At 31.8% G+C, this 27,107-nt stretch overlaps 1 protein-coding gene and 1 long non-coding RNA gene across 2 annotated transcripts; one reads left to right on the top strand and one right to left on the bottom strand.

Annotated features, from left to right (window-relative positions):
• The first annotated feature begins 2,415 nt into the window (after positions 1-2,415).
• LOC126742190 (cystathionine gamma-lyase) lies at positions 2,416-27,107 on the top strand. Its single transcript, XM_050448782.1, has 8 exons — positions 2,416-2,544; positions 17,518-17,694; positions 23,718-23,875; positions 23,925-24,054; positions 24,104-24,368; positions 24,465-24,617; positions 26,460-26,634; positions 26,691-27,107. The coding sequence occupies exons 2-8, from the start codon at positions 17,539-17,541 to the stop codon at positions 26,830-26,832; spliced, it is 1,179 nt and encodes a 392-aa protein (XP_050304739.1). The 5' UTR covers positions 2,416-2,544; positions 17,518-17,538; the 3' UTR covers positions 26,833-27,107.
• Positions 13,927-15,045, bottom strand: LOC126742191 (uncharacterized). The gene is made up of 3 exons (XR_007662504.1): positions 14,815-15,045; positions 14,501-14,754; positions 13,927-14,052 (listed from the first exon to the last, which is right to left on the bottom strand). It is a non-coding gene; the product is annotated as an uncharacterized LOC126742191 (long non-coding RNA).

Here is a 27,107-nt window from a genome sequence, read left to right as displayed (position 1 = left end):
TGAACTACATGAGGAAATAAGAAGGTCTACTAATGTCAGATTTAAAGAATATGTAACTCATTTGAAATATGGTAAGGTTGAAAAGTCAAGTTTGGCTGAACGTGTTTTCGAGAAATAGATAATTTTAAATTAGTAACAATCGAAAATTATACAGATCGTGTTATCGTGAGCTACGTATTACCCAAAATAATGGCAACACCGCTTGGTTGCGGCTTGCAGGCGGCGGAATTTTTCGTATTTATTTTTTGAACCGGGAGTCAGCAGACCTCACTTTGCTGTGTACTGCACGTTGCATTAATAATTTTTGAGCGTTATTTTCGTGTTTTTTTCACTATAGCTGTTTATAACCGCCTTATTAGTGGGACTGGCGATATTAAATGGCCTCCTAGATCTCCAGATTTGTCTCCAAATGACTTTTATCTGTGGGTGTACCTTAAGCAGACCATTTACAAGCGTGAATTTAGTAGGCCAACAAATTTAGAGGAGTTGCGAAATAAAATTGTCGAAGGTGCCAATTCCATTTTACCTGAAACTCTTTTGGAGGTGCGAAATACCTTTTGCAATAGGTTAAGTTTTTGTTTAGCGAAAGAAGGTGGTTTATTTGAGCCTTTTATTTAAAAAATGATATGTTGTTAAGTTTGTTTATTAGAGTTTTATTTCTGATTTTTTATTATATTTTTTATCAGAGTTGATATTTTATTTTTTATTAGAATAACGCTTTAATTTTCATTATGCAAAACACAGCCTATTAAACATTTTAAGATTACAATTCTATGCGGGTTTTACACATTGTCATGTCTGTAAAATCCGCATTAGAATAAATATTTTAAAAATGCCTGGTTTTTCGCGTAATATTTTGGGACATTTTGTCGCCAAACGACGCAGCTCCCACGAAAGTCAGATGTTTACTAATCCCATAGCAGAGACAACCAAAAATTTGGTTGTATCTGGTTGTCTTTGGTTGTCTCTGCCCATAGATAAACAGTTTATAGGGGTTAACTAATCCCGTCCTCGGGCCGGCCACTCGTACACGCGCGACGTTGCAAAATTTCGCCTCTATGCGGTTCCTATAAGTAACGAACGAAAACATGATCTGTATATTAATTATATAATTTATAACAAAAAACTTACGGCAAATACCCAACATATTTTATTTTTTACTTTCTTTAGATAACCTAGGATTTTACAGATGAACCTAATAAAATATAAATCAGGTATTAGAAACTAAGAAAAAGGAAGCAATAGTATTTATGATATAACGAAGATTTCCTGTTAAAGTTATTCGACATTTTAAAAAATGCATAGTTTCCTTTAAATGTATTAGTTCTTTACTGTATTACTGTATTATATTACTATATTAGTACTTTCTCATATCTCTAGAATAGAACGTAAACTTTTAATATAGTATTCGAAAATGTAACATTGATAACATGTATAAAGGAGAAAAGTTTTGAAGAAGTTTATATAAGCATATCTTCTGTACGGAAAAGAGTTAAATAATTGATGACAGTAAAACGACAATATTAAATACCCATTCTAGAAACGTTTCGCTAAAATATAAAAACTTAAAAAATCTACTCTATACGCTCTCCAGGGCTATAATATGGGCTTCGTAGATAGGATACCAAACGAACCATAAGTGTTCAATTTTCGATTTTATGTTATAAACGTTTTCTGTTAGTAAAAAAATTGCAAAGGGTTCCTTAAAAAAATTAAACTAGGTGTATTTCGATCAATGTATTGTTTGTGCAACCAACTAAACCTTTACAGTCTGGAAATGCAAAAGAAGTTCTGCCTTTTGTCTTTTTCAGCTAACTTTTTTTCTTTAGAACTATTTTGACTCAGGTTAAGGTTATTCCACCAAGGGCGTTTATGCATCCTTAGTGAAGATTACTGTATTTTACCACCAAAACTGGAAGTAATAGAGCTGGTAACACAAATTGGTTGTTCGCTTATGTTCATGATCCTCTTTGTTTTTTCCCTTCTATTTTACTCCTGTATATTTTCTCAATGTTTTTTTTCTTTTATTCCTATAAACCTATGCTTTTAATATTTAACTGCTAACTTTCTTACTTTACAATTATTTTCAATAATGTTTTGCTTCTTTTCATAATTGTATTTTATGTGTTCTCATTTAAGCGGATAATAAGTATAATTATTTTGACGACACTCTTTTATTGATTTTGATTTAAACAACTGAAAACCATAATTGTTCGCTTTATGGCATACACATTTTCTAAAAACGGAAATTTACCTGCAATTGCCAAGTCTCAAAAATCTGCTGGTGAACTCTATCCGCTTGCCATCTATCGCTATCATATTTTAGCGTTAACGCTGTACAAAAGCGCTCCCTATATTTGTCGGCTTACCACTTCCCAAATGGGTCAAATCAAATGTTAGGTTAGGATCATTTCATTTTTATTTTTTACGTATGGTTAGGAATCTTTTAACTCGTGTCGTGTTGTTTCCAATTTTTCTTTATTTATTTATGAAACCTTTAATTTTTATAACCTAATCTAATCTTTAACTTGTTTTTCAAGTAAGGTAAGAGCTACCACATCATATCTATATTATATTTTATCTTCAATCGTACAAACGATATTCTTATCATTTAAACCGCAAAATCGGATAACGTCAAAGATTGAGCCAGGGAATGATTGATGATATTTAATATGCATCGATTCCAAACACATTACAATAAATTCTTTCAAATGTAGCCTTGTATTTAACACCGTAACATAAATAAAAATTAAATAAATTAAATCTATTAAGAAGTTGTCCCTGACAAATAGAGAAAAGAGATGAACGAAAGGAAACGGAAGGAAGATGTTTATGTGCAATAAGGACCTACATACTCGGACTAAAGAACCGATTTATGTAGTAATGGACTTGTATTATCGATTTCTATAAAACCTTGCATAAAGACAGGAGTGACACAATGGCATTAATAATACAGGGTGTTCCATGATAAACTGCGGGGGTCGATTTCTCAAAAAGTAGGACTTTGTGTCTATTTGTGCAAAAAATCGATATTTTAAAAATATTTTCAGTAATACGGTGTTGCTATATATTATAAAACCGGCTGGCTATGTCTTTGTTATTTTAAATAGACAACACCACGTGTTTTATTTTTTTTATTTAAAATTCTGTATAAAGTCTGCATCTAGTCCCGAGTTAGATTGGTAACTGAGGAGGTAACAATCAAACCGTGTTTTGTCACACTAATCAGAATTTTGGTAAAAGCGGGAAAACGTTTTATTTACCTGAATCGTATCAGTAGCAATTAGTTTATTGTCTTAATACATTCTACACTGCATTATTAAGTTATATTTAAAGAACTGCTAATAATTTTTTAAATAAAGTAGTTGAAAAGGCTAATTAAAAAATGGACAAATCGGTTTTTGAATTAAATAAATGGACAAACTTTGTTTTGAATGCTATACAGTTTATTTGTAATAAAAATAGAATAATGTATTAGTTAAATGAGAAACGTAAAAAAAGTTAAATTTTTACTGCCACATCCTTTTCCAAGCACTCACAGATTATCTCATCTTCATCCACACTTGCTGAAGGAGTGTTAAAAAGGATTTTTTTATACCAGTTAAACCGCTCATCACCCAGATTTGTTTCTTCATACATTGCCTTTAAAAGATTGTTGACGTCTTTCTTTTTGTTCTCACTAATTGCATGATTAAGCGGAAGTTCCTTAAGCTTCATACGTCTTATTTTACCAGTATTGATTCCTCTTTTTACCAGTGATTGAAACTATTTTCAGACTCAAAACAAAAGTTCTGCAGTCCTCTAACCACTACATTAAAGCCTTTCTTGGTTTCTTTTCGCTGAATTTGAATTCTTTTCATATCACTGATCATCGGCAAATCCTTATAGTACATGCTTAATGACTTTGTATTTAACAATTTCCAGTCTTTTCCATTAACCTCTACAACTCCAACTTTATGGAAGACCTCGTGATAGTCTTCTTTGGTTAGAATAGTGGTCTTTTTCTTTAGTTGCAATTTTATTTGCCCAAAGACTCTATCTGGTGGAATAAAGCTGTGTCCACGAACTGGATAAAAGCACGCTATATCATCAAGAGTTTCGTTTTGCCCCAAAAATAACATTAATGTACGTAAAACAATATTATTTTTATTTTAACCCACGCACCCGTCGCTAAATAATCTAAGCTTTCTTTTGCCATTGAAGTCTTTATTTTGCAAGTAGTTATACAATGCTGAAGAAATTTCTGCACTCCCTTTGGCTGCTTCTTCTTCCGTCCATGTATATGAGTGGACATCCTTAGATTGTAGGTATACAATGCAAAAATTGTAAAGTCCAACTTGCCGCGAATAAAAGGCTTCCTGTATTGCAGTCTTTGGAAGAGGCTAAATTTGCTGCAAATCAAAACAAAGACTAATAGCGTCAGGTACGTTTCGTGATAGATGTTTCCTAAAAGCTTTTGCTTTAAGCTTGTGGACTCTTTTTTCAATCATATATTTGGTTTTCTCAGCTGCAAGATTATTGCGAGCTGCATTTTTAATTTTAAAACTCATAAGTGAACAATAACTGCAAATGTCTGAAGCAGGAGACTTAAACCCTATATTAAAGTTATTCACAAACACTCTACGGAACATAGATTCATGCACTTTTAAATTATCGGGGACACTACTATCATAAATAGCATGCAGTTTTTTAATACTACTTAGCTGACAACTGAGATAGATGCGTTTTGATTTTTGACGGCTGTAGTGGCTTTCAATTCCTTTTAATTTTGCGATAAAATTTCGTACATTGTCTCTTTTTCCAAGACTTTTATGGCTTTTGCAGTCACCACCACGCTTATCTTCGATTGCACTTCCTCTGTGAAGTTTCTCAGCAATATTTTTTACTCTTGTTCTCCCTATTTTAATAATACTTAAGAACAATTTTTGGCAAACGGGGATAGTAATGGTACTAGTTTTAGTTAATTATGGTAACCACCAGATCTTTTTTTCTTATTTTGGTCAGCTGGTCTAGGTCGGTGTCTCGGTGGCACCGTGCGTAGAACCGAAGCCACTATAGTGTCTTGTCGTCGTTTCTCTGGAACAGAGTAAAGTCTTTCTCGAACTACGTTATTTAGCAGGAGTTTATGAGCTGATAATTTGAAACCTTTTGAACACAAACATACACAAAAACTTGTTATTAAATTGGTTTAGCTTACAAACACCAACATAAACCTCTTTGCACGACACGTGGAAATGTAATAACATTGTGCCAGCATGTTCATACAGAACACGTTTTGTCCATCGTCCAAGATGGCGTTCGATCTCCTGATTGGTTGGTTGGACAAAACACGGCTTGAGTGAAAACTGACGAAGGAGAAAACATCTTTTGCACAGTATGGCAGTTTTCAATTGCCATTTATATGGGAGCTATATTGTTTTGATCGATTTATTGTAGCTAAAATAGTAATGCAAGATGTATGAAATTGTCTTGCACTTATAACTCCAAAATGATAAAAATGTGACAAAACACGTTTTGATTGTTACCTCCTCATTACTATCTCTCAATCTTTTAGATGGCCTCATGAGAGTCCTAAGCCGGAGTTGTTTTTTAAGACTATTTTTGAGAGTCTGTTCCCTTACATCCGTCTTACATGGTTATACCGTTTTACACGTTGTCTTCTCCATCTCACAGTATCTTGTACTTTGCATTGTTCTCTGATATACAGGGTGTTCCTTAAAGACATGTTAATATTTAAGGGGGTGATTCCTGGACCCATTTTAAGAAAAAAGTTCCTATGAACATATGTCCTAAACATCTTAACTTTTGAGATACAGGGTGTTAAAGTTTTCAAAAAAAATCAGTATTGTAGACTCTTTTTAGCAAATTTGATCTCTTGGTTTTTTTTGTCCTAGTTTTGTCTATAGTTTTCGCTTTAAAAAAATTTACTAGGTATAATATATATTGACTTATTTCGACAATTTATGTTATAAGATTTTTATCAAGTATATGTAAAACAAATAAAATATTTCTGAGTTTGGTTTATGATGCTGTTGCTAAGATTGTGGTCCTTATGAGGATTATATTATGGGCTGTATAAGTAAATTACTTAATAGTGTGCGTTGCCCATCTGGCGGCAGTAAGTTTTTTTATTTGCCAATTTACAAAGTTTTATAAATACTTATGATATAACACATTAGCAATACATAAAATAAATAAAAGTAACCACAGAAGCATTGCTTATACCTCATAATTTGAATCTTCAAATTAGGATTCCAATTAAAATTATACCTTTTACACGATAAAAACCCAACTACTAACCCTCACACATGTGGAGAATGATGTTAAATTTAGGGTATCACCACAGGATTTATCAAATCGAGGGTCTTAAAAGTCTAAATCGGTTTTATTTGATGGTTTTTAACCAGTTTTGCCTCGCTTATCTTTTTATTAAAAAAAGCATGAAATGTCTGTTTGCTGATCCTAACATCTACCTCGGATCCTAATTTTTTTTAAATACTAATTTTCTCTTAATAATTCAGGTAGAATATTATGGAATTTTGACAAATCTTTGATAAACCTTCTTTGGCCACTGATTTTTCCAGTTTGGTATCCACTTCCGTACTTCTTCTGAAGATGTAATATAGCAATCTCTAACGTCTTCCAATTCGCCAATGTCATCGCTTATTTGCGACTGCACAAGTTGCAAAGACAGAATTCGTCAATGGTTGTTATCTAAATAATCCTTAACATGTTAAAATTTTTAAATTATATATCGGATTTTAGTAGTTAGTTCTCCACTATGTAGATCCCATCGTGTCCCAAAAGTGGCTATCGCTTGTAATACCCAAGTAGTTTATACCCAAGACCAGAGTTTTGCATTAGAAAGGAGTTATGCTAAGTATCAGTGAAAAATACTATTTTTACATGATTCTCTAGTCTCTACAAATAGTTAATTTAATTTTTTTTATTATTGTTAAAGTTAGGTACTGAAAGATGAAATAAAACTCATTCGTGGTATAAAAAGGTTTATTTAGGTTTATAACCTAAAACTTCATTAGTAGTCCCTATTTCGGATATACCAATAGAAGAATTAAAGTTTAATATGTATTCTGATAAATTTTTTATTTTGCGTACAAGCCACATATGTTCTGATCATGCGATCCTTTAAGGAACTCTGTAAAAAAGTCTACCTAATAGGTTAACGCACTCAATTTGCTCATGAATTAATTTGTATAGAAAAATTCTTATGGCTTCTTCCCGTCTTAATTTAATATAATACTGATAATATAATAATACTGATATACTTCCTCTACAGAAACCTTTTAAATGTAAACACATTATTTACATTTAAAATACTGCAGAATCTTACATTTACCAATATTGTTTAAGTTACGCCAGTTAAATAAAGAACCAAGATCTGACTGAAGTGCAAATCAGTCTTCTTTAGTTTTTCGTTATAAGACATTTGCTCTTTTACTTTAAACTTACTCGCGCTGGATCCAAGTGATAACCCTCAAGTACACTCGAAGTTATATTAATTTGACGCGATAACACATTACCCAGTTTGACACATTGTTTGCGATCTGTAAGGTAAGACTCAAACTATTTTATGCATTGCCCTGAGAACTCTGCTGATTGTAGCTTCTTAACAAGTAGCTGATGCCACACTCTGTCAAATGCCTTGCTTAGTTCTGTATAAACCAAATCTACCTGATATTCTTTTTATTTAAAATCAATACGGTCTCTATTTAAAAAACTAAAATAAAGAAAACTATAGTCTATTTCAAATAGGTAGAGAGTAATAAAACCTTATTAAGTATGCAGAAGGGGTTTGCCAACCGTCTAATAATGTATGCGACTTCCATAGTTTGCATTAAGAAATTAATTATTTTTAAGGAGTGCAGGTAGTTCCACCTGATTGCCCAGTTTTGGGTAGGTTTATAAGCTTTTTCTATAGTTATCCTTCGGATAAATACTGAAAATACGACAAGGGCGTGCAGGCAGGGTACTACATATAATTAAAGTCTTTGCTATAATAAAAATTAAACCATTAAAGTATAATAACTTTATTGAAAGTTCTTAAAAAACATAAATAATAATACATGTTATGTTTTTAATCATAAAATGACGAAAAATTGTATTTTTCCTCTAATTTAAATAAAAATGAATAAAATAACATATTAATATTAAATATAAAGAATTATAATCTTCGTCATCTGATGAAGAGCTGTCACCACCCCGTGAAATAATAATGACAATCCTACGTGAGGGTCAACCGCCTAATCGATCAGATTGTGGGAGCGCATTTGTTCGATTGCTATTTGCCAGTTTTCCGGAGTATTCTCTAATAGCTTGTTCAAATAGTATTTTAAGGCATTTGATTTTAAAAGTGGTAATCCATCTTGCAACAAATCCTTTCACTTGCGCCCGATTAGTTCAATAGGATTTAATTTTCGCAATGATATGGTGGTAAGCGCAGCACAGTAAGCGCATCACAGTAATATTATGTTTTTCCGCTATATCTTCCACGGCATATTTTTGATAGCGGCATTTGTGAATATTTGCTTTGGCTAGTAATTTTTTTTTTATCATGTTGGGTTCAAACTCAATATTCTGGTCATTTAGCCAACCCATAATTTCTTGTTTTCACCACGATGTAATTGGGGTCTTCTCCATGTGCCGTGAATAGTAGATAGCGTTGTCCAAGACTACCATCGAATCTGCTAAAGCATTTCTACAAAATAATCCTCAAAAACATCTGCATTCATATACTCGTGAGAATTTCCCATCCGACACAACTTAAAACTTAGCAAACCTTTTTTTACGAAACCGTCTTCTCTTGCAATATGTTTAATTGTGAGTCTTTTCCCGATGGCACTTTCATACCCATTGACAGGCCTCCCATGTGTGCTTGGCGGGCACTGGTAATTTTTGTTATCTTGCCATATTTTTTGAACAATATATCCTTCGTTAAGTCAGGTTTTATTAACATAAAGAAATTATTTTGCTCCTTGCGGTACTGCTTCATGGTTCTTAGAAATTTTCCTCTCCAACAAACAATTTCATGGCTTTTCAGTAGAATTGATTCTCGATTATGTTTTTCCATGCGAACTCCATATCTTTTAAAGATAATATTATTTATAATTTATTTTTTGAATACATTTAACCTTTCTGTATCTTTTGAATTTCTGAGATCCCTGTAATCATGTAACATAAAAAATACACCCTATAGAACTATAATTTTTGTTTAATTAGCGTTAGGGGTTAAGAAAGCCAAAGCTCCAGTTCGAAACTGTTCAAAAACAGAACTTTTACCCTTAAAATTTCTTAAATCTAACAAGGATTTTGGTATTTTTAATGCTTATAAGGGAAATTCATTTTTTATTCATTTTTTAAAAACGTGCAAAGCATATAATAATAGTTCTGGGTGAATCCTGTTAAGTAAGAACTTCAAAGAATCTTATCGATTCAATATAAAGCAAACCATCAAGATATCTTAACTATATTATTTTTTATATGAAGATATCAAGAGGGCGTACATTGCCTTTCAAAATATCGTGGATTTCTTTTGAAGATATTTTTTGGGAAAACTAATAGCTTCGTTCTTAATTCGTCTCATTTTGTCCAAGACCTAAATCTAAAATCCAGACAATATTCTAGACATTTTCAAAGGGACGAAAAAATCTATGAATACATGTCAGGGTCAAGTATCTACTGCAACAATATAGCCAATACCTTTATGGAAGCAAGCTGTCTAATTTAAACTTAACAACCATTGTAATTCTGCGTTGCGAGTTCAGTGGTTGTTTTCAGGTATATTTTGACCGATTTCGACAATTTATCTTTCTCCACTTTGGTTTGTAAGACTGTTATTCATAGAAGTTTGGTTCCTATGGCTTGTAACTAAATACTTGCTTTAGCACTGATAATTGTGAGATCCATTATTAAGGATTCATTAATATATTAATACAGATAGATAGTAAGTAGTTCCAAAATGAACATTATAAGATATTTAACTCATCACGTAATTCATCATTAAATTCGAATTAACATTCTTAAATTATTTTTCTTTCTTAATTAAATTTCTTTAAATTTCAATACCTTTTCTTTTTTAACTCTATAAATTCCTTACGAACCTTCGGTGGAATTTTTTTCGATGAAATCTGCTGTTGAACCCTAAGATTATTCAAGCTTAGCTCTTAGTTGAGCAACAACGTCAGTAACCTCGAATTCTGGTAAGACTAACTTAATTTTTAGTAATTGTAAATTTAGTTTAATATATCGCAACCCATACATTTCTTTTCTACTATGTACCTTCTTTTTAGAACCTCTGCGGATGAACATGTTCATGTTCAAAACATATAACAACACATTAATTGTAAATATATTTGTGAGTGGAGAGCAGACGTTTAATTTTTCTCATCGTATGACTGCACTGCAAGAATGGACGGCTTTTGCAACACCTTGACTTTTGTTTTATGGAAATAGTCGAAGTCGAAAAACAATCTTCGCCTAAATATAATATTATTGTCAAAAAATTTTACAATTTGTAGACAAAGTCTCAGTAAAAATCAGAGAATACAAAACATACACATAGAAAGAAAACAAACATACATAACTTCCACTAAAATATACATAAGGTCAAAGGGTAAGCAAATCAAGAATATATAGCAACACAGGGACGTACAATAAAATATAAAAAAAATATTTTAGTTTTAATTAAAAAGTGTGTGGGTAATTAAATTTAAGTATGAATAAAAAAGTCATACAAGGCTCTCTCCAGTAAGTACAATTTTAATGCTTTGCGAAATGAGGGAACGGAAGGTATGGACTTTATTTCTAATGGCAGATGATTGTGCATCTTTTTCGCATTATACAGAATCGATTTTCTGACTACCTCTGAGCGAGGGGTTGGAAGATAAAGATCATGCTCAGCGTTCCTGAGTGAGTAACTGTGAAGTAGCCCTTCTGAAGTAGCTGTAACGGATTAAACAAATAGATTCAAATATAAATAAGGAAGGAAGTGTTGAAAAATTTTGAATCATTTAAAGGAGTCCTGGCAGTGGATTCTTCTGTTTAGCCTAAGTGAGTAACGAACAGCTCTTTTTTGAAGCATAAAAATACGCTCAAATTGGGTAACGCAACACTTACCCCAGAAGAGAAGGGCATAACGGAGATGCGATTCAAAAAGGGCATAATACACGGTTCTAGAAGTGGACAAATTAAGTTCCTTAGAAACTGATCTTACCGCAAAACAGGCAGAGCTTAATTTTTTTGATAAAGCGTCAATCAAGTGCCCAAGAATTGCAAGCCCCAAGAATTTTACTGAATCAACGACGTCAATAGTGGTGTTATTTAGTATAAAACATTGCAACGTACTTTTATATGATAAAGCCTAGTTTTAGAAACGTTAAGGCACAGGAGCAGCGCACCAACACTTTATAGTCAATAAGTCAATAAAAACAATACTGAGTGTTATTTTGTCCGGATTGCTCCAAGTGAAACTGGTATCGTCCGCGAAGAGATCAATTTTTCCAATTATGTTCAAGTTAGCAATGTAGTTGATAAACAGCAGAAACAAAATAAACCAAAAACAGATCCCTGAGGTACTCCACATGCAATTGGCTTGCAAGAAGACATCGTCGAATCAACCTTTACAAGCAGACTCCTGTTATTAAGATACAACTTAAGCCATTCAAGAGCCGTACCTCTGAATTCGTAATACTGTAACTTATTAATTGAGATGTTGTGATTTATACAATCAATTGCTTTTAAAAAATCACAAAAGATTGTCGCTGTTGAATGATGGTTGTTCAGGCTGGAGTACACATTATTAAGAAAACATAGAGTCATTTGTGCATTTGTTGTTCAAAAATCCAAACTGATGAGCTCAGTGACAATTTTATATTTGGACAGAAACGATAGGAGCTTTTTTTAACTAATCGTTCAATGATTTGCGACATCCTGGGGAGAAGAAAAAAAATACTATGCTTTTTGTATCAATTCGTTTTTGGCGTTTAAAGGGAGTGATTACCTCGAAGATTAGATTTGTGTCCGAAACACCACTGCCTAAAAAGACGGATATTTATGACTTTTTATGTCATCCTAATTAAAAAAGTTCCTATGATTTTTGAATCACCCTTTTTTTTCTAAGACTAATGTTTAGAAACCTAGGTGGACTCTCTTGTGTAATACTATTCGGTGGGCATAATATTGGCATAAACAATTTGGGAATTTTGATGAAAAGGTTAGGTTCTGTATATAGATATGAAAGGTTTGGTAATTAGTATGCGTTTCTATTGGCCACCAAAGCCGATAGCGCGACGTTTAGGCTTAGAATGTTGAAAGGCTAGAATTAGCATGGCCGTGGATCTATGGGCCGTTTGTTTGCTTGCAACATCTCTGATGCAATGACGCCAAATGCTTATGTAGAAATGGCAAAAAAAAACTGTATATCATAAAAATTTGTCACAACACAAAGCCGTTTGTCAAGATGACATCAGCTTTTGCCTGCGGGGTTGTCATTTCAAATTTTTCAGAGGCGGTTTTAGGATTAAGAATGTTAATAATTTTTTTTTGCTTTTAATATGTTATTTTTGCGCTTAGAATAACATATATCTATTTCTACTTTTTATGTTTAATTCAAAATCTAATATCAATAAGTTAAATTAACATTATTATATGTGTTGATATATAGCTGAAAATTTCTTCTTTTGAAAATGGGTGGAAACTTGACAACAGAGAATCGATGAACATGTTTGTGAACAAAACACCCTCCTTACCCCTGTGCTCATGTTGAACTCAAACAAAGTTGTTGTTTACTAGTTCTAGCCTTTCAATTTTATTTGTGGCAGAGGTAATAAATAGGTGTTATGAGTTGAGGTATTTATCTAGATTAACTTTTTATGGTATTTGTATAAAACTGATAGTATTGGTCACATATGTACATACCTGTAAAATGACAATGAATGAAAAACAAAACATCTTTTTTCTTTGGTACGTAAGTACTCATTTCCAGATGGTTTTAACTCATATTTACCGTCAATGGCTTCAATAATAAACATTTAATTTTTATACTAATACAAGTCGCTATTGCAGGTGATGCAGACCAAATAAAATAATCTATATTGTTATCCCCTATAGTCCAATTAAAATCCAATTATGAGTTTAATAAACCTTAATGCGGGGAATTAGCAATTTCATAAAATCGTTTATAAGTAATAAACTGATAAATGGTGTATTCCCACCATGTTAACAGTAATTTCGGATTTTTGTCGTAACGATAAAATGTATTTTGTTTGAATATAATTATTATGGAGTTTTCTTTTGAAATAGTCCCATAAGTATTGTTTATTGTACACAGAGCAAGAGACAAATCTACAGTCCAAACTCATGCAGTGCTGTCTAGGGCAATAAGTCATAACTTGAGAGTCAGCACTCACTTTAAAATTAAAATCCAAAATCTAACAAACTAATTGGACTGTTCTCATGAAACAATCATAATCTTTAGAGGAACACTCTCTGCAAAATGTTATTGGGTTCATCTCAATCCAAGCATTTCAATTCAGTTCGAGGAATTTTATAGAAATATCCACAGTTTTAGGTAATATTTAAGGACAATATCTAACATTCAAGAAAAGCATGCATTTTCAGATCCAAAATCTAAAAAACTAATTGGCTGGCTATTTTTATAAAACAAGAATCATGTTATTCGAAAGAAGATCCCCTCGAAATGCTGTTTTGAGTCTAACTTAGTCCAATTAGGAATTTCAGAAATACCTACCTTTTTATGCAAGTGTCCAAGAAAAATGTATGATCTTCTAGATCACCACTCACTTTAATGTACTAAAACATACAAACTAACTGGATTACTTTCAAAACAAAAAGCATATATTCAAACGGATATCCAGTATATCTAGTTATAATATTATTTAGACTTCTATCCCAAAGCATGTATTTAGGTGATAGATCTGTTGATACGGGCAAGACATAGTTATAGTTTCTATCAACGTTAATCTATTTTGCTTTGGTTTCTTCTATCGTCATACTGACGGTGTCCTTCAGCGGCACCTTTAACAAATAAATGCCGTAAATAAAATATTGGTGAAGGCAACTATAATCTGTTTGCACTTTACTTAGGATTGCGTTCCAAATTATAACCTTAAATGTAATCAAATATTTGAGAGTGAGTCAAGATCAAGATAAAAAATTCCTCTGTCCGTTGTCTTAAAAAAAAATTAATTTGCGCTTTAAGTAAATTATTACACCATATCTTTAGGTTGGTACTGCGTGACCTTTGAAGTGCAGCAATACCTGTTTATTGCTGCAGCTGAGTATGCTCTAGCACATTATATGGCTAAGGATTTACAAGTGCCTGGAGGAATAGCCGAGATCTTCCGTAGGAAGTTCGAAAAAACTCGCGAAAACTCTCGAAAAGAGCTGCGTTGATCCAACCCCAGAGTCGGGCAAGCACTCGAGACAACTCACTGATGAAAAATTTAGTAGAAAGATTTATTACCTGGTTACCATCACATCAGAAGCCAACCTATAAGGACGTTTGAGACGGTTTGTCTATTCTCTAAAGGACGAGTTACTTGCCGACGGTCTGAGAAGCTTAGCAATTCCCAAACTCGCATGCCAACTCGATGATCTGGACTGGAGGATGATTCGCAGCATGTTAGAAGTGGTCTTCAGGTCTACAAGCATGCAAGTTCTGGTGTGCTGTTATACTTTCAAACGTCGTTCTCTGGAGAAAAGCGTTGATTGTTATTTCTACAAGAGGTTCAATTGTAAGAGAGGAACGTTTTGCTGATACTTACATCTGATATCTACCATCTGTGGAATAATATTGGCAACGCCGTAAAAACTAGATGTTCTCCGGCATTCTAAAATAAAACGAGCGGGCAATCGGGCACACCGCACGACGTCGCTGGAGACGCGTGGAAAATGAGCGAAACTTCCCAAACCATGCTCAGTCGAGTATATAAGGAGCCGTGTCCCCGCTGGGAGGCAGTTGACAGTTCAGTTCGAAATATTGGCGCGATATTTAAATCGGACATAAATAGTAATTAATAAATACGGTGTAAATAAATATTTATAGTAGTCGTAAGTGGTCGTGTTTAGTAGTAGACAAAAATCAGTTGACTATTTTTGTGTATTGAGTATTTTAATACACCTTAACGAATGTAAAAACGCTACAATACTTAACTAAAAAATGTTAATTCATTTTTATTTTATTTATATATCTTACGGTTTCTTTTATCATCAAGAGTGCCGCTGGCAATGCCTTTCAGTGGCGCATTTAACAAATAAACTGCAAAATAGAATATTCGTGCAGGCAACTATAATTAGGCGCTCCAACTTATAATCCCTCTAAATTATAATCTCAAATATGACCTATGGCCGTAAGGAAATAGCATTCGTTTTCTTAAAAAAAATTATTTACGCTTTAAGTAAACCATTAAATCATGCCTATCTTGCGTCTCTCCTTGCCTCTGGTTATTTTCAAATTTCTGGTAAAAAAGTATCCTAAGTTAACAATACGAATTTTTTTACATTTTACCATTGTAAAAGCCGAACGTTTTCCGAGTGTTCGACAGAGTAAGTCATTTACACTAAACACCTTACTAGTAAAATGAGCTATGAATCTGGGTATCAATCTTGTAACATGGACGGTTGTAAAATCAGGGGATAAAAAAACAGGGGAGACATATACAGGGTTCACAAAAAGCGGGGCAGAGTAATTTTATGTTTTTTTTTTAAATAGAACATTCAATATAATATTTTATTTTCTGATTCTCTGTAAAAATTTAAACAATTTGATGTATTACATGTTATATTTTAATCATGTAGTTTTTGAATTAGAGACAGTTGAAATTCGACTTTTTTGAACTTTAAGAGGCTATAGATTCATAAGTATTCGTTATAGGATAACATGATTTTCACATTCTTATCTTAACTTTTTAGGATCTATCACATACATTTTTAGCTAGGTTAACCATAATATTTTTTTAACATTTTAAGGAAAAAAAAACACAAGTATAGTAGCATTTTGTTCTTTTATTAAACATATCCTAAAAAGTTAAGATATCCTATGACAAGTAGTTATGGCTCTGTAGTCTCTTAGAGTTAAAAAAAAACGAAATTACAACTGTCTCTAATTCAAAAACAACTTGATTAAAGTATGACACGCATGACATTTCTTCGAATTTTACGAAGAATCTAAAAATCAAATAATATATAAAGTTTTCCATTTAAAAAAACATACATTTTTACTGCCACGCCTTTTGTGAACACCCTGTATAAGTTAAAACAATTTTATAATGTAGCTTTTTTCATTCCCCATACACAACAAAAAATTAATTTTTTTGGTTCAAGAATATAGCCACAATGGAGGAAGGGAGTACTAAATAAACACGCTGTATATATAACAGCTTTCATATTAACTACCGTCTAGTTAAGCTTTAACATTATTAGCCTTAGAGAAAGAAGAGTATTCTCTCATTTTCTGTTTTACACTTAATATGCCTTATGTTTTTATCGTGGATCCCGTTTTCATCAATCAAATTACGGGTTCTTGTCACCACTAACAAGAATGATAAGAACCTATAAAAAGTGTTTTTAAGTGATTTTTTCAAGCAACCTAAGGTCTTACATAAATCTCAAATTAAAAAAATATATTAATATTTAATTTTTATTATTATAGCCAAAACCAAATGTTAAAAATAAATTCTATTTTGGGGCCAGCTAACTCCATATCCGCCTTTCTAGGCAGTGATATTTAAAGACAATATAAGGATAATATCTAATCTTTAAGGTACTTACAATAAAGTACAAAATTTTTGAGGCTAAATAGAATACCTATTCCCATAACATAGAAAGACTGATATTTAGAAGAATATATATAAAAATTTTAAAAATCATTTAGGATGTCTCAAATGAACTCTAAAAATCAAATCGGATCAATTGCTAAACGGTTTAGTTATTGTATCTTCTTTACACCGAATATATTCAACACATAAAAAAGATCATTTCCGTAATCAGTAATCCTTTCTATGTTCTTAATACTAAATTTAAATTAGATTTGATTAATCGGAAACAATTATGGAGTTAGATTCATTCATCAAAAAAATTAAAAATTATTTAGCGTAAGTAATTTAGCTCAAATAATATAAATTATAATTTACTGTGAGAAATATCATTTATCTAAAAAGTAATTTAACTTAGTGTCTAGTAAAAAATCATTAACTTATCTTCTAATATTTTAAAATAAATTTTGCAATCAAGAATCCTTCGATCAAAAATCTTGCGTACATACACATTAAAATTTTTAAAAAATCATATGCTAAAACTACACACTTAAATAGCTTACTAATCTTATCTATATATATAAAGCAAACAATCAAAGATTTTAGCAAGTCATTGTTTAAATTATACCACAGATATTGTTCATATTTTTAGCCGTTTAAAAAAATCATTTAACCCAGTGTATTTAAGTAACAAATCTGTAAGTTACATCAGTTTGAATTTTTACAGCGAATCCGCAACTACGTTAAAATGTCTCAAGGCGACGGTTTTTTACCCTATCCAAAAAGTTTTGCTACTCAAGCCATTCATCATGCTCAAGAACCTGAACAGTGGGACTCTATGGCAGTAGTTAGTCCTCTAGTCACCTCTACGACTTTTAAGCAATTCGGTCCTGCAGATTTTAAGGTAAAAACAATTCAGAAACCAATTAATTATTGTTATTTTGATTTCGTTTAAAAATATTACTAAACTAAAGTGTTAGATTGGAACTATTAAATCATATATTTATTACTGATATTTATAAAAACCAATAAATAATAATTATTATTTTAATTTGTTTGTTAAATTGGAACTATTTGTTGCACTAATATGTATTTATTTTCATTACATTGTGAAACCACAAATTCTCATAAATTAACATGATAATTTGTGGTGAAACAATCGGTTGATGCAATGTGTTTTTCGCTAAAGTAAAAATTATTACATGAAAAAGTTACATTTATTTGTGGCATGCACAACGTTGATTATTTATCTCCTTATTGAGGCATAAAAACTATATGCCAGTCTTTAATAATTTAGCGCTCATGTTTTAAAAATATTATATTCTCCTTTGCAATTATTTATTGGAAGAAAAGTAATCAAAATAATAATATTAATATTAATATCTTTATCAAAATTTACAATGTATAAGTGTTCGTCAAGTTGTGCCTATTTATTATATAATATAAAATTTCCATATAGATTGTAATAATAACCAGTTACCCGGCGGATAGAGATCAGTAATGTGGCTGTTAATTTTTCTTTTGAATAAGGGGGGTGAAAAATATCAGGATGTTTATTACAGAATAAATAAATGCAATAGCTAAAACTCATCTTAAATACAGTTTTATAACGAGGAAATATTATGAGATATTTATTTCTTTATTTCTAAATCCAAGTACAAGTTTTTGAAAATGAGCAGACTATCAAGTCAGTCATATTTAACCACTTCATTGCGCGCATTTAATCACTCATACCTCTATCAAACTTTCTCATTCTCTGTATAAATCTTACGCCACAGTTTTGAATAAACTGAGCCCGTCTTGAATGACTTGCTAGGAAGAACGGACCATATACAACATCACAATAAGTGAAATAAAGCACAAATACTATTTTTAACGCATTAAACTTTCCTTAGGTTTTTATTAAAGAACTGCATCTGATTATAAAGTAGCTTCAGGTTAATAATGACCTTCTTTATACATTGATCAATATGCTCATAAAATCTAAATTTTTACTTGGAATTTTTTCTTGGAATACTCTCCAACAGAACAGAGCAGAAGAAATTTGTATTTACCTGGGTTTAAACTTAAGTACTGGTCACTTGGAGCCTTTGGGAGTAAGTTGAGGTGGTAAGACATCTTATCCATCGCTATATAGATTTACTTCCTTTAAGAATTTTATTATATTCTTTATATTTTCTTTGTTTGGTTCAAGTATACGTTTTAGGTTAGTGGTGATTATTATTTTTATTATTAGATTAGATGTTTTATGGTGAGATTGGTCTTTTATGTTTAAATTTACATCTAGGTAAGGCGAAGGTTGTATTTTGATTATCTCAAGAAGCTTATTGTCGGTTTCGTCTAAATCTAGTTTGAGTTGAGTTAAATTTTGTATTTTGTTATTTATTTGCAGGAATAGATTTCTGTAGTAAAAGGTATTTGATAGTCTAGAGCAAATACCAGTTGGATTTTTTGCCATGTTATCAGCTGTTTCATTCCCGTCTATACCGATGTGACTGGGAATCCAGATAAAACTAATATTTTTACCATTTCTATTGCATTTGATTATGTCACTTTGAATATTTATGAATGCTGGGTGTTCACAACTATACCTTTTAAGAGTATGTAATGAGCTAAGAGAGTCTGTAGCAATTAAGAATTTATTGAAAGATGATGTTTTAATGAAAGTAATTGCTTCTTTAATAGCATGTAGTTCTGCTGTGAGTATACTGCTATTTGAATTTATTTCACAACTTTGTGAAAAATGTTTTAAGAAAAAAGCTGAGCTGGTATGTAAATTTGTCTTCAATCCGTCTGTGAAAATTGTGATGTGGTCGGAGTAATTATTCTTAATAATGGTGTAAAATTCATTTCTTATAATTTAATGATATGTGGAGTCTTTATTGCAAATTCTAGTTCTTTAATGGTTATGGGCAGATTATATGAGAATTCAGTATTATTCAGTATTACTATTGAAGATTATTTCTGTTTTTTAAATGTTTGATTTTATCGTTAACATTTTTTCGTCATAGTTATGAGATGGTGATATATTCTGAAAATATTCTTCAAAGCAATTTGCTATTTCGAGAGAATCTTCTAGTCATTCATTATCATGTATTATCCCATTTATAGTATTTGAGGGTTTGCCCTTAACTCTATTAATTTTTGACCAAAGTTCGTTGCTAATAATTGATGAGTTTATGGAGGATACATATTGCTTCCAGAAGATTGCTCTTTGCGCTTTTTGTGACCCTTTTTGCTCTTTTATAAGAGATAAGGTTTTCGGTAGATGGTGAGTGTTTAAATTTGTTAGGGGCTTTTTTTCTTTCTAAAATTGCATCTTTGCATTCTTTCCATCAGGGGCTTTGGTATAGTTGTTATAGTTTATCAAATTTGTTGAAATATATTGGTCTGCCGAAAGTTTGATAGCTGCGATGAATTTTTCCAGAAAGTTTTGGCTTTTAGGATTTGCGTCACATTTAAATGATCTTTTATAGTTTTCGCAGTCAGCTTTAGATAAGTTGTAGACTTTTTTATTTACATTTGCAGGATTTCAATGTAAAGGTCTTATTATAATCGGGTAGTGGTCACTGCTATAAGTATCTTATATCTATATCTAAAGCTGAACTACATAGTTAGATCTATGGCAGAAAAGGTTCCGGAGGAGGAGCTCCGTCATTTAGTAAAGTAATGTTGGTATTATTAATTATATATTCTACTGTACTACCTATCTGATTTGTATATCTTGATCCTCATATTATGTTGTTGTTGAGTTAAAATCGCCTCCTATAATAAAAGGATTTGGAAGTTCTTGAATAACATTATTTAACGAATTTATGTTAGTTCCATAAGATGTTGGAATATATATAGAGCATATCGTAGTATTTTGCGGTACAAGTGTAATTGCTACTGCTTCAATATATGTGTTCAATAATATTTCGCTATATTGTATTTTATTGTTGATTAGGATAGCCACCTGATGCTTTGTTGGCGTTTATCCGGTCTACTATGTTGTTTGTTTACTATGTTGTAACTTTTTATTTTGAATTTGTTTTGAGTTTTTAGATTTGTTTCTTGTAGTACTATTATATGTGCTTTATATCTAGAGATATTCGAGCCCTTTTACTAGAAAGTTCTTCAAGACAATGAAAAACATTTTGTATCGAATAGGTAGTATTGCGGCTGGAAGCGCCATTCGTTCCAGTTTGTTTTGGAGACTGTCATGGCGTCACTCGACCCTCTGCCTAAGTCGAGGAGTGGCCACGCAATTTCCGAAGCCTTGAGACTTGCATTAAAGTTTTATGCATTTTATACCTACTGCCAGGTGGTAATTTCAGCTGCCCATTTTGCGTCAGACGTTGTCGAGAGAGCCACTCAATTTTAAGTGCAGACGCTTCTCTAAATCACTCGGACCCAGGGTGACGTGACCCACCCAAAAGAGTAGTGTATCTGCTCTTCCCCTGCGGGGGACTCAAAGAAGAGGATTCACTCTCATTAAGCTGATAAGAGACTGATCGTTCGTAGTTTGTCAAAAGCCTTGGAATAATTGGGGCTCAGGTTTATCAACTTGTTTTCGTTCAGTCGCCTGTAAGTCGCCTTATCGTCTGTGATCTTTAAGAGATCAGTTAAACAGCTAAAATTCTCCCTAAAAAAGCATCAGGTAAAATAGCAAAATACTCTATTCTCTGTAGACTCTCTAAAACTTTTAGGACTTTTGGAAAACCTTCCATTTACAAATAGGTTATTTATGATTTTGGGGTTGCCTAAGTGGTCCGGTATAGAATTTTTAGGCAGTGTATATTAAGTTCAAACAGCATGTTCCAGTTATTTTTGGAGTCACCTTTACGTAATGTGCCGCTCTTACTTGAGGTTTCAGGTTTTAAAGTTGCCTGTAGTTTCCCAATTCATTTTTAAGTTTTTTATCTTTTGTATTTAGCAGACCTGTATTCTTAAGAGAAATAAGGTACTTCATATTATATAGGATGTAAATTTGAAAAGATACCACCCTCTATATTTCTGCCCCTGTATAAAATTTAAAAATTTCCAAAAACACGTCAAATTTATTTTTAAGGGGACAGTTTTTAGGTTAGTTTTCAATGAAATTCCAGCAGCTCCCTGGCGAGGGCGGACATAACTTCTAAAATCTTAAATGGAAAGGGGGCTCGAGTCATACCTCATTTTAAAGGTTTTTAATTACCTTTTAAGAAAAACCACATAGTCGACCTTTTAATTGAGAAGTTTGCTAAAAATCAAGCAAATATGATAGATTTATTTAACCAGTACTTGCCTGGTTAGGCCTTGACTTTACTAACGATTGACAAATTGGTTAAAAAATTGTCAAAAAAGTCAAGCGCTGTGCGCTCTTAAGTATTTTTTAAACAATGATATTTAATCTTGAGCAAAGAACAGAAATTATTCTTATTTGCCAGGAAAGTCAAAGATGTGCAAGAAGAACGGCAGCATTGTTTAACGAAAGATATCCTAATAGTCAATTAAATAATAAAGTAAACATCTAAGTTATATTAAGTTATCAATTCACGATCTGCTCTAATCCTGTCTTGTAATACGATAACATTTTCCGGTTTGATCGGATAAACTCTATATATAGAGATATTTTGACCTCATAATATCTGCAGCACTGTAACATTATTTGGAGAATGTTAACTTGGAGATACGGTAACAAATCCATTTCCTTCCGGATGGAGCACCTCCGAATCAACTAAATGATGTAAGAATATTACTTAATAGACTATTTAACAATAAATGAATTGCGACACTTGGCCCGATTCGTTGGCCACCTAGGTCACCAGGCCTAACCCCTCTCGACTTTTATTTCTGGGGTTACATAAAGAATGAAGTATATAAATAAAAAATACAGAACCGTTGATGAACTTCAAACACGTATTGTAATTACAAATTAAGTATACATTTATTGTAAATTAAGGAGGTTTACTGGATGTTATTTTTATATTTTAAAGCCAACTTTCCTAAATTTAGTCCTATGGTTGGAAACTTTGGCGTGACGCTCAAATTACGAGACAGTTCTACCACTAACCAAAACACTTTATTTTTTATGTCGAGAGTAAAAATAAGGAGTTTTGGTTAGTGGTAAAACTGTCTTGTAATTTTTTCCTAAATTTGGTAAAATTATATCGCTATAACTTTTTAAGTTTAGGCTACATATTAGTGTAAACTTCCTTATTAAGAAAATTGATATCTTTTGGTTTATGTAAAAATATACAGGGTATTCCATTTAACAAAAGAAAAATTTAAAATTTTTAGAAAACGCGATATTTAATTTTTTTCTGTTTTTGCCGTTTTAAACCACAGAAAACATTTACTAGTTTGCTAATTTAACCGACCCTCTATCTTAAATATTAACGAAAGATACCAATAGTGCCCACTTAATCGGAGGCACCATGTATACCACGAGTACCCAAGATAAAACGAATTATATAAATAATTAATATTAAACCTACATTATAACCAAGGCCTTTTTGAATATGAAAAAAATTATATTTAAATAATCTAGATACAGAAAATAAATACATGATAACACTATATGATAGTTGCAAAGAAAATAATCATTGGAACAGTCAGTATTAAATAAAATAACGCAACAAATTTTATAAATGAATTGAAAAATGTACAAAAACAGCTACAAACAGATGTTAAAAAATCTAACCAAATCTTCTAGGACAGGAAACTGTTATTGACATTTCTTCATGGCTGACTTTAGATCCATTGATTGATCTATAGTTTGTAACTTTATACACTCAGTTGCACTTATATAATACCGTAAGACGTTCCATTTTTATTGGAACAGGTACTACAAGTTATGTTCAATGATAGCCGATAAGCTTTTATCGTCATTTTGTTAATGTAAATAAAAAACTATGAGTACTACCTAAACTACCTAAATTTCTAATTAACAAATATTTATTTTAGAGTTATGAATACAGTCGATCAGGCAACCCTACTCGTAATGTTCTGGAACAAGTTCTGGCAAAACTTGATAATGGCAAATATGGTTTGGCATTTTCTTCCGGATTAGGTGCTACGACTGCTTTGTTGGGTCTGTTAAATTCTGGTGAACATCTCATAAGGTAATAAATAAATAATCTATATTCGTTGTTATTTTATCTTTTATTTTAGCGGTAACGATATTTATGGAGGAACTAATCGTTTGTTTAATAAGGTGGCTGTAAAGTTTGGAATCGAAACAACTTTGGTGGACCTTTCAGATATTAGAAACTTTGAAAAGAATATTAAAAAGAATACTAAGGTACTTATTATGTTGTATTATAAATTTATATTTTAACATTTATTTGAAGCTCGTCTGGATAGAGACTCCCACTAACCCAACTATGCAAGTAGTAGATATTAAAGCAGTATCGGAGATAGCAAAAAAACATAATTTGATTTTGGTGGTTGACAACACCTTCCTAACTTCATATCTGCTCAGACCTTTAGAACTCGGAGCAGATATAGTTTCTTATTCATTAACAAAGTACATGAATGGACATTCTGATGTTGTCATGGGAGCTTTGGTTACCTCGAATGACCAGTTGTATGAAAAGATGAAATTTTTACAAAATTGTAAGTAAAACATTACTACATAAGAGGAGTGAGATGGAGTGTTTTTGTAACAATCATTTCTAAATATCAAGGTTTTAATACTTTCTGAATTTTTAGCCATGGGTATTGTTCCAAGTCCGTTCGATTGCTACCAAGTGAATAGAGGATTAAAAACTCTAGCATTGAGAATGGAAAAACATAAAGAAAATTCTTTATTAGTAGCTAAATATTTAGAAAATCATCCTAAAGTAGAAAAAGTGCTGCATCCCGGTAAGCTTACTTGACAATACTACTCAAAGCAATTATCGCAAATTTTGGGAAGCTCCGAAAGGCTTTGAATATTAAAATTGTTAAATACTATTTTTTCTTTGGTCTCAAAAATATTATCAATTTTTTAAATAAAATCTAGTTGTATTATGCAAAATACTCGCAGGTCAGTTATCGGTCTGAAAGACTTTCAAATTCCTGTAGATGAAAATACATAATGGAACAAAAATCTTAAAAAACCGAAAAAATTTCCCTGCCTTTATGATTTACACTGCCAAAACATACAGGGTGGAATTTTGTTTGGTGGAAAGTCCTAAACACCTTAACTTTTGAGCTACAGGATATGGGAAAAAAATCGTTTCTTCATTATAACTTTAATAACTTCCTAGATATGTTTATGAAATTTAACACACACCCTCTGAGTAGTATCAACACCCATTTTTTTATGTAGGAGATTGCGGTGTCCGTACAGAAACGTAGAATAAATATTTTCGAAATATAGTCAAGTCAAAATATACTTTATTTACTAAGTTTACAAACTTGTGCTAAAAACTTCCTAATCCTAGAATTTACAATACTAGTAGTTACTTGGTTAAATTTAAAATAGGATACAGAATCCATTTTGATTGTACATAAGAGCATATTTCATATAATCAAAAAAAACTAAAAAAAGAGAGAGAGAGAGAAAAGAAAAGGCAAGAACTAATATAATATAAGAATTTAAAAAAAATCTGATGAACATTAATTTTAAATATTAAAATAAGTCGTTAAAATACTCTTTTAATGCTGTAGTAAGCTTTTGGTAAGATTAATTTCTTTATATTATGTACACCATTCGGGGGATTCCTGATGGATGAACGCGATATTTTGCGGGATGACGACATGCGTAGCGCCCTGGTTGATGATAATTTTATCGGGATAAATAATGTTGTTGCTGCTCATTTGAACGTAAGGTCCTTAAACACAGGCCTTGATGAATTTAAAAATTATGTATTTTCTTATCCGTTTGATATTCTAGGCCTTTCGAAAACTTGGTTGTCTTCAAATTGTGATAGTAATTTTTATAATATACCGGGCTATAATTTCGTGAGAGAGGATAGAGTTGGCATTGGAGGGGGAGTTGGATTTTATATAAAAAAATCTTTACAATTTTCTCGAATAATATTCGACAATGTCAATTCTCCAGATTTTAAACATATGAGTGTTGGGTTTGAAGTGAGTGGTAAGCGGGTTTTGGCCCTTATAGACCACCTTCTGGAAATACCGTCACTTTATTTGATACGTTAGAAAATGTACTGGCGCAAGCAATGACGCTTTGCGATTATATTTTGTTACCATTGCTTTTTCGTAACATAAAAACTACTTTTATAATCCCCATTCATTTTGGGGCAAATTTGATTTCTTGACTTTTTTTCGTCCGACAGGCGATTTCCGCGGAAAAAAAACATCTTTATGCATGGTCAATTTATTAGTAAAAAACAAAAATGTATTTATTTTATAAACATATGTTCATTTTAACATTAAACTAAAATAACAATACCTGAACAAAAATTAAAATAGTCTAGATTAGTTGTTGAAAATGGCCTCCACAACACTTTGACATTCTGCAGTTTTTTTGACACTCTGTAGCTTAAAAGTTAAGGGGTTTATTTGAACTTTTCTTCTTAAAATCGCCTAACCAACGATTAACGCCTTTAAGCATCAGCATCTTATTTTGTAACACCCTGAATAACTCTTTGGAAATACAATAAAAAATATGCGATAATTGTTTTTTAGTAGTTTATGTTAATTAATTGTAACTTTTCAAAAACTTTTCTAATAAGAAATATTCAAAAATATTTGTAGGCCTACCATCTCATCCACAACATGAAACGTTCAAGAAGCAAACGTGCGGCCATAGTGGCACCTTCTCCTTTTACCTCAAAGGAAATATAGAAACATCCAAAGCATTTTTGACTTCATTGAAAATGTTTACATTGGCAGAAAGTCTGGGAGGTTATGAAAGTTTGGTTGAGTTACCGTACGTTAACTATTTTTTAAATCTGGTATTTTTCTTTAAACTGTTTATTTTCTTAGGTCTGTAATGACTCATGCATCGGTGCCTCCAGAATTAAGGAAAGAACTAGGAATCTCAGATACTTTAATTAGGTTGTCGGTAGGACTGGAAGAGGCTGACGATCTGATTGCTGATTTGGAGCAGGCATTTAGGGGTCTTTAAATAATTAATTTTTACATGAGATCTTTTATATTACGCTGGTTTGGCATGAGAATTGTTTCTATTGAGTATTTGTACCTCTTGTTGTTTATTTTCAGTAGTTTAGTAGTATCTTTCAGACAAGTATTATTTTTTGTAAAAAAATTGTATATTGTAAAACATATTTATTTAAAAATCTTCAAATGGATGTTAGTAAATTTAAAGATTAAGAAATTATTGAATCGTTAACTTTTTTTTAATACAATTGCTACACAAATAAAAAATATAATTTTATTAAA

Source organism: Anthonomus grandis, chromosome 11, assembly GCF_022605725.1.
Source record: "Anthonomus grandis grandis chromosome 11, icAntGran1.3, whole genome shotgun sequence".
Lineage (NCBI taxonomy): Eukaryota > Metazoa > Arthropoda > Insecta > Coleoptera > Curculionidae > Anthonomus > Anthonomus grandis.
This window is presented reverse-complemented; position numbering and strand designations above follow the sequence as displayed.

Excerpts from the sequence above, each read along its gene's own strand:
- LOC126742190 (XM_050448782.1), top strand. The coding sequence starts at position 17,539 with ATGTCTCAAGGCGACGGTTTTTTACCCTATCCAAAAAGTTTTGCTACT. Across the intron at positions 24,055-24,103 it reads ATATTAAAAAGAATACTAAG|CTCGTCTGGATAGAGACTCC; the intron begins GTACTTATTATG and ends ATTTATTTGAAG. Across the intron at positions 26,635-26,690 it reads GAAAGTTTGGTTGAGTTACC|GTCTGTAATGACTCATGCAT; the intron begins GTACGTTAACTA and ends TTATTTTCTTAG.